Source organism: Nematolebias whitei, chromosome 1, assembly GCF_014905685.2.
Source record: "Nematolebias whitei isolate Nwh7 chromosome 1, NemWhi1, whole genome shotgun sequence".
NCBI lineage: Eukaryota > Metazoa > Chordata > Actinopteri > Cyprinodontiformes > Rivulidae > Nematolebias > Nematolebias whitei.
In genome coordinates this window covers 16,424,354-16,433,267 of record NC_056498.1, presented here as the reverse complement: position 1 = coordinate 16,433,267, position 8,914 = coordinate 16,424,354, and the positions used below count along the sequence as shown (strand labels likewise).

General features: G+C 39.8%; 1 protein-coding gene across 1 annotated transcript; it reads right to left on the bottom strand.

Moving 5' to 3' along the window:
- Positions 1-3,098: 3,098 nt before the first annotated feature.
- On the bottom strand, positions 3,099-7,910 carry LOC119415460 (39S ribosomal protein L48, mitochondrial; the record flags this gene model as incomplete). The annotated part of the gene is given in 5 exon segments (XM_037682605.1): positions 3,099-3,268; positions 3,407-3,492; positions 3,573-3,604; positions 5,268-5,320; positions 7,723-7,910. Coding segments are annotated over 5 exon segments (362 nt in total), but the record flags the coding sequence as incomplete, so codon positions are not given.
- Positions 7,911-8,914: the final 1,004 nt, after the last annotated feature.

Sequence of the window (8,914 nt, the reverse complement as noted above, 5' to 3'; positions counted from 1 at the left end):
TGATCTGTTTCATGTTGCTGCTGATCTGTTTCATGTTGCTGCTGATCTGTTTCATGTTGCTGCTGATCTGTTTCATGTTGCTGTGTTCATGCGTGCTCATCTGCTCACACAGACTCATGTTCATGTTTGTGCTGATGTTCGACGTAATGTTTTTATTAGTGCTTAGTGTATATTTAGTTGATGTTTTTCTTAGTTCATATCTTAGATGTTATTGATGTTTTTCTTTACATTTTTATTGTTGGATGTAACTGGGACCCCGTGTACATAATTTCACTCCACCACATGTGGTGCGAACGACAACAAAGAGTCTCTGACTCTTGACTTCACTCAGACTCCAGGCTTGTTAGTTCTTAGAGTTTCCAAAATCAGAATGGGAGGAAGATCTTTCAGTTATCAGGCTCCTCTCTTGTGGAACCAACTACCAGTTTCTGTCCATGAGACTGACACATTGTCCATATTTAAGAGTGGGCTTAAGACTTTCAAACTTTTTGATAAATCCTATAGTTAGAATCAGCTTGTTGTGCTGTTTTAAGGTTAGACTACTGGGTGACAAATTGACCTCATTTCCTTAAATGATTTGCTAAAATGTAATAGTTTTTATTTGATAACACTGCCTGGCCCAAAAAAAGGTAACCACCTTGATTTAAATAAGTAAACAGGTATGAGCCTCCTATTGGATAATTACTGCATGGGCGATTATCTTTCAGCTGCAACAAGTTATTTAATCCCAACTGGTGCGATGAGTTGCTTCTCATTTCTTAAATAACCATGTTGACAGACACATCGTGTGGTCGTGGAAAAGATGTCAGTTTGTTTGAGAAGGGTCAAATCATTGGCATCAAGCAGAGAAAACATCTAAGGAGATTGTAGAAACTACTAAAATTGGGTTAAGAACTGTCCAACGCATTATTAAAAACTGGAAGGATAGTGGGGACCCATTGTCTTTGAGGAAGAAATGGGGCCGGAAAAAATCCTGAATGATCGTGATCAGCGATCACGTAAACGTTTGGTGAAATCATATTCAAGAAAAACAACAGTAGCACTCAGGGCTGTGTTTAATAGTGAAAGTAAGAACATTTCCACACGCACAATGTGAAGGAACTCAAGGGATTGGGACTGAACAGCTGTGTAGCCTTAAGAAAACCACTAATCAGTGAGGCTAACCGGGAAAAAGACTTCAATTTGCTAGGGAGCATAAAGATTGGACTCTGGAGCAATGGAAGAAATAACCTGTCTAACTCTGAATGCTAGTTAACACCTTGTATCTGTGACTTTCCTTCCCTCCATTGATTGCGGTGACATTATTTACATGAACGCTCCTACAAGAACCCTGCAGATGTTGGATGCTGTCTATCATGGTGCACTAAGATTCATAACTGGCTGTGATTATCGTACCCACCACTGCACCCTGTATTCACTGGTTAACTGGACATCATTAACTTCACACAGACTCTCTCACTGGTACATTTTCATCTTTAAATCACTTCTTGGTCTGCTGCCTTCATACATCTCCTCCATGTCTCTGCGTGAGTGCAGCTACAGCGTGCACTCTCAGGACATTATTACCTGCAGTGTTCCCTCAGTGAGGACTGAACTTGGCAAAAGGGTCTTCTCCTACTCCGCTCCTGTTTCCTGGAATATCTTGCAAAAAGACCTGAAGCTCTCGACCTTGACCTCTCTAAGTGGCTTTAAGAATCAGTTGGACTCCTGGCAGGGACCAATGCAGACATGTTCCTGTTTTTAGTTTACTACATTCGCCTTATTATCTAGCTGTTTTGTTACTTTTTTGCCATCTTATTTGTTTAAAAAAAAAATTCTATATGCCTTTTTATAAGTGTCTGTTGTTGTCGCTGTTGTCCATTGTTTTAATCATTCCTTGTTGAAATCAGGTCTCTCTTGTAAATGAGTCCTCGAGGCTCAATGGGATTTACCTGTCTAAATAAAGGTTGAATGAAAAGAAGGTCATGTGGTCTGATGAGTCCAGATTTACTCTGTTCCAGAGCGCTGGGTGCATCAGGGTAAGAAGAGAGGCAGGTGAAGTGATGCACCCATCATGCCTAGTGTCTAGTCATCAATACAAGATCTTGGTGAAAAATTAATGCAACACTGGATGGAAATAGATCTTGTGACGTTGCAGAAGTTTATCGAAACAATGCCACAGTGAATGCTGCTGTAATCAAAACTAAAGGCGGTCCAATGTAATATTAATGTGTGACCTTTTTTTTTGGCCAGGCAGTGTATTTCTATCTTAACGTAATTCTTGACCTGCCATTGTGTATCTGTTCCTACCAAACCCAATCAGTCGAAGCAGATGACCTCTTGTCCTGAGTCTGGTTCTGCTAAAGGTTTCTTCCTCATGAGGGAGTTTTTCTTTCCACTGTCTCCTTCATGCTTGCTCAAGAAGAGAGTTCTGCGATGGAGTTAAACTCAAAGCAGTCTGCTCCTCAGATAAATAATGTTAAATTATTATTTTTATATATGAATGTTTCTGTTCAGTGTCCTGAGACGACTTCTGTTGTGACTTGACGCTATAGAAATAAACTGAACTGATGTGTTTAGAGTTGTCGTCCTGCTGGAAGGTCGACCCCCACTTCAGTCTCAGATCTCTGAAAGATTCCCAAGAGGTGCCTTCAAGAAACTTTCTGTATTTTGCATCTTCCATCCTTCAGCACTAATCAGTTTCGCATCTCCAGCTACTGAACAACATGCTGCCACCACCATGCTTCACAGCAGGAACACCACTCCTCCCTGAAGCCCACCTCAGTGCAGCTTGTAGTGGTCTTATAGACAGACACCTCTACAGAAGAGCTGCTCCACCAGGGTGTCCTGGACGTGTCTTAGATTAATGTCCTCCGATGACCTTTTCCTGGCTGGGGTGACGTCATCTTTCTATTTTCTAACAATAGGCTTAATGATGAAATAATTTTAATAAAACAACCCCGACCTGTACTTCTCCACATCTTTGCATCTGACCCGAACGCACACTTCCTTGGCCTTCATGCTGCCTCCTACTAAGCAGCAGGTAAAGCTTAGCGTTCAGCTGATGTTTCAAACTGCAGCAGGTTTACCTTCTAAGTGCTGGCTGAGTTCCTCCTTACCTGTCTGCCACGTTGACGTCGAGCCGGTTGCACAGCTGGTGGATGTACTGGGAGTAATGCTCCACCACCGTCATGTTGTAACCTGACACAGTCACGTTCAAGGTCCCGTACGCCTTGCTTGTCGCGGGGATGATCGCTTTCATTCGAGGTTTGTCCTTCTTTTTCTTGGGCTGAAGCAGTTAACACAACACACAGATGTTCACATGAACGACTCGTCCCAGGAGTTTTGGGTTGTTGAAATCAGACTGTAACCCTGAGCAGATCGTTCTGTTAAACACAGACCAACTGCGGTTACAAAAACAACTTACAATTTCTTTTGGTAAAAGATACTTCCACCTCCCGATCCTGTGTGTCGGCATGCTTCTGTACTGTCTCTCATTTACAGATGCTGGACCTGAAGCAGAGCAAGCATCCACTGAAACACTCGGCAGCAGTGACACAAACACTACGATACTTAAAAAGATGTCAGCTTACACCACACAGGATGCTGGATGGATGGTGAGGATCTGGAAAGATTACAGGACAAGGAATGGTTGTGGTTATTATATTATTATTACATGTCTTATAAAAGGAAAGTTATTAAACAGCATGAGATAAATTTTCATTGTTATGCTGATAACACACAATTATATTTGTCCATTAAACCCAATGAATCCAATCAGCTACTTAGACTACAAGCATGTCTTAAAGACATAAAAACCTGGATGACCCTTAATTTTCTCCTGTTGAACACAGACAAGACTGAGGTTTTGGTTTTTGGACCCGAGCACCTTAGGAATGAATGTTTCAGTCTTTCTCCCTCCTTAGATGACATTAATCTGTCCTCCAGCTCTACTGTTAAAAATCTTGGTGTTATTTTTGATCAGGACATGTCTTTTATCCCCCACATTAAAAACATTACTAGAACAGCCTTCTTCCACCTGCGTAATATCACTAAAATTAGAAACATCTTATCTAAAATGATGCAGACAATCTGGTCCATGCATTTGTCACGTCTAGACTGGACTATTGCAACGGTTTATTATCTGGGTGTCCAAATACTTTAAAACGTCTTCAGTTGATCCAAAATGCTGCTGCCAGAGTCTTAACTGGAGTTAGTGGGAGAGATCATATTCCTCCAGTTTTAGCTTCTCTCCAATGGCTCCCTGTCAAGTCCAGAATAGAATTCAAAATCTTACTTCTAAACTACAAAGCCCTCAACAACCTAGCTCCATCTTATATTACAGATTTTATTGTTCCATATTTTCCTAACAGAGCACTTGGCTCTCAGGCTGCAGGTTTACTTGTGGTTCTTAGAGTTTCCAAAAACAGAATGGGAGGCAGATCTTCCAGTTATCAGGCTCCTCTCTTGTGGAACCAACTTCCAATCTCTGTCCATGAGGCTGACACATTGTCCAGTTTTAAGACCGGACTTAAGACTTTCCTTTTTGATAAATCCTATAGTTAGGGTCGGATTGTTATGCTGTCTTAAACTTAGACTAGTAAGAGAACAAATTGACCTCATTTCTTCACTCTGCCTGTTTGTATTTGTAATTATTTCTATCTTGACATGCAGTTTTGTCTTTCCTCCTATAGAAAGTTCACCTGGACCTGCCATTCTATGTTTGTTCCTCCTTCGTGTTCCTCTCAAACCCAGCTGGTTGAAGCAGATGGCCGCTCATCCTGAGTCTGGTTCTGCTGGAGGTTTCTGTTAAAATTGAGTTTTTCCTTTCCACTGTTGCCACTGTGCTTGTTCAAGACGGGAGACTGTGACGAAGTTAAGATTCAGAGTCTGCTGGCTTCTTTAGATACACAACTTTACTATCGGCTTTTGTATGTGCGTGAATGTTTCTGTTCAGTGCCCATAAACTGAATTGAACTAAAACGGTTCTGAACAACGAAGTTATTTAATTCAAATCCTATTCAACATTTTTGACACTTTGTATACTTTTACTGTATGTGAATCCTCAGTTAGCATGACGGGGATGTTTTCTCTTTCAAGCTGACGTAAACATTTTAAAGTTTAAATGACTTACTTACAACCTGCCTGTTTATATTTAATGTCAGGATTTATCGCATCAACTCCCCCCCCCCCTCCCCCAGCAGGTATAAACAGTTAAAGTTGTGTTCAAGCTTTCAGCCATCAAAGTGAATTTGCTTTTGTAGAATATAAGAAACCCGGAGTCATACCTGCATGATGTCAGGGCCTGACTCAGCACAAAACGCTGCTGTGTGACCAAAACCTGCAACAGAATAAAGATTTCATATTTATCTTCCACTTATTAACATAATGTACGAAACACAGCAAACTCAGCTCAAATAAAGGACATGGACTACTATAACTTGTTTTATAAAAACTTTATTGTTCAAATAAGATCTTTTATTTCTCAATAGAACAGAGATTTATGTTTTTAGTAACGTTATTTTATCTATAACAATAAGTTTTCACATAAGAATGACTAAAAGTCAATGTTAACACGTTGAAGATGCAAGATTAAAAATCGAATGTGGAAGGTACATGTTTGTTGCAGTATTAGTGAAAACATGAACGTAAAATGCAAAATGGGTATTTGTAATAAACTTTTACATTATAACTTCATACAGTTCTGTTTTACTGTGTTGCAGCAACGCGCCTCCATGTGTTGCACAAACGTGCTGATTTAACTTTTAAATGCCGACGTGGTGCAGGAAAAATAAAAAAAGAAATAGTACTTGGTTGGTTTGATTCTCAAATTCATCTCCTGTCAGAACCACAGGTCACGTGAACTCAGTCGGTTTATTGATCTTCATTTCACTCCAATGATCAGAGCGAGATTTAATTTCACTAACGGTTCAGCTCCGTGTACGTTTCACTCATGAGCTTTCTTATTCACATGTTAAAGGTGTTTTGGGGGTTTTGCACACAATGTTTGAGTCTTCTTAAGATAATCTGGTGATGATCGACAGTTCATGAAAAGCACAGAGACGCTCAAAAACCAACATTATGTACATCCAAGGCTGTCCGCTCAATTTTACAACCGTACTTTTTAAATGGTTAAGACTGTAGGAAATAAAGAAAGCATCATTTGAAGTTTACATAAATATTTTTTTCTAAAATGAAAATCTGTACAAAAACAATTGAATGTTAAAAGCTGAAACCAAACGTACTGTTTTTACCTCATCACCTTTTAGACCAACATCATCAGGCTGTCGTGCTGCTTTGAACGTCCGTGCCTCAAACAAGTCATCCATCTATCCATCCATCCATCCATCCATCAATCCATCTATCCATCCATCCATCTATCCATCCATCCATCTATCCATCCATCCATCTATCCATCCAGCCATCCATCCATCCATCATCTTTACCCACTTCTTCCTTTTTGAGTCAGTGGTGTCCATATCCAGCAGTCACTGTGTGAGAGGCAGGGGACACCATGGACAGGTCTCCAGTCCATCACAGGGACACATACAGACAAGCATTCACCCTGTCACTCACACCTAGAGACAATTTAGAGCAGGGGTAACTGAAAAAACTGTGTAAAAAAGGCAATAAATCAAATATTAGGCAACATATATTATCTTAGGTTTTTTGTTTGTTTTTTTCCACATACATTTAACCACAATTTGTAAAATGTGTGTGGTTCAAGAATTGAATGTGTTCCACTAATATCTATGCTTCAGAGACGCTACTGATAAATAAACACATTTCAAAAGGTTTCATGTTTAATGGCGATGTGTTGTCTCAAATATCTTGGCCTCGGACAGGCAATTCAACAGTTTAGAAACGAGCAATATCAGCTTTACTCTGACGATGTCCATCTTTATGGTGTTCATTCAAGCAAGGTGAATTTCATAATTCAACAAAATCCTTGGCTAACAGAGAGAGGTTACGAGATGACTACTTGCAACTGAACTCTTGATCGTTGCTTCTGGAAACAAGGTTTCACAAATTAAACATGTAACTGGCGTCTTGGATCCTTCTGTTCAGTCCAGCCTCAGAAAATCTGGTTTCATCTGATGCCTTTAAAGCGACACGTGAAACAATTATCACAGCAAATTATCACTTTCATCTCAGGAACATCCCAAAATTGAGAAGTTTCTTGTGAAAAACTGACCTTGTGAGGATCATCGCTGTTATTTCCTCCCACTTGGACTATTAACAGCTTATTCACATGTTTAATGAAGAAGGAGCATCTTCAGGTTGTGCAGAATTTGGCTGTAAGGTTGTTTACACACATAAACAAACGAGCTCCCATCACACCTCAGCGTCCCTTCACTGACTCCCAGTTCATTTTAGACATTTTAAATTCTAGTTTGAACTTTTGGAGCTTTGAAGGAACATCGGTCTTGGTTCATCCCTACACTCCATGTCAGAGGTTGTGCAGTGGTACCTGCACCACTTCAACTCTTGGACTGGTCCAGCCTTCCAAGCACTTGCACCCGAATTTACTGCTCCCATTTTTAAGCAGTTTAGATTCTATTACATTTTTAAAACACATAAAAACATGCTTTTATAAACATAATTTAAACTATAGGGTTATGTGATATTATATGAACGGTGTTAGATAAATAAACTTTACACACTAAGGTATTTTATAAGTAATAATTCAACGGTCTGTTGTGACCTCTAGCATCTATCGAGGAGAGCTAAAAGAAAATTTACCTTCCGGAACACGGAGTTCATCTTCGCTGCTGTTTGAGCGTAATGTGGGTCAAAACTAACTCCCTCTTTAAACTAAACCACATAAAACACTAAATATCATCTAAATACACGCCGTTCACGCCATATGTTCATGTGCCTAATCAAACCGGAAATAAGCACCAGCAATAAGAACGTGTGTTGCGTCCGTCAGCCACACGGACATGAACAAACGTTCCGCCTTTCTCCAAACATTTATCCTCCAAAAAAAAAGAAAAAAGCAAAATTTTTTTAAATTTTCTACGTAAAACTGCTATTTTAAAAATGTTTTTGTAAACATAAAACATCTCTGCTCATTTAATTTATCTAGGAATATATTTTATTGGAGTTTTTTTATTTTTTTTATAAAATATTTAGTTTTGATTCTATAGTTTACATATATTTGCTAAAGTTCTACATTTTATATATGTTTTGCTTTTTTTATAATTAGTAATGAGAGAACAGGGTCGCTGATGATACAACCATTCAAAATGAGTTTTTTCTGCATAGTAGCTGGGCTTTTAAAGGATAGGATCAGAAGTAGCTGTTCCTCTGCATCAAGAGGAACCAGTTGAGACGGTTCAGGCATGTAGTGAAGATGCACCCTGAATGATGTCCTAGGGAAGTTTTCTGGGAATGTCCAAGTTGGAGAAGACCCTGGTGAAGACAAAGGGCACACTGGAAACTCTCTCAGATGGACGAGAACACCTTTGAATCCTCCTGAAAGAGTTGGAAGAGACGTCTGGGCCTCACTGCTCAAGATGCTGACCCTGTGACCCAACTCTGCGAAAAATGGAAGATGAATGAATGAATGGCTTCTCAAACTTTGAGGTCCAGAGATCCCAGCAGCTACTCCCAACATATTTCATTTGGAGTGTTAGATTTACTGCCTTGTGGACACGTTCAGCTGGTTTTAGCCCATTAATACGACCACTAACATTAGACCTGACGTGAGCTCAAAAGCAGAAATAGCTGCAGTGAAGCCTGTTATGTGGTGGAGGTATTCAATTTAGTTTTTATTCATCATGAGCAGATGGACCAGAAAGCTGAGGAGACAATAAATGGGACATTTTCACCAACAGTTCTGAGGCGTGTGTGGGGCTGATAGGTCAAAGGTGAAAGCTTTGACCTTGTAATCAGAAGTCTGTGGGTTTGATCTCTGGTTGGAACATTTGTC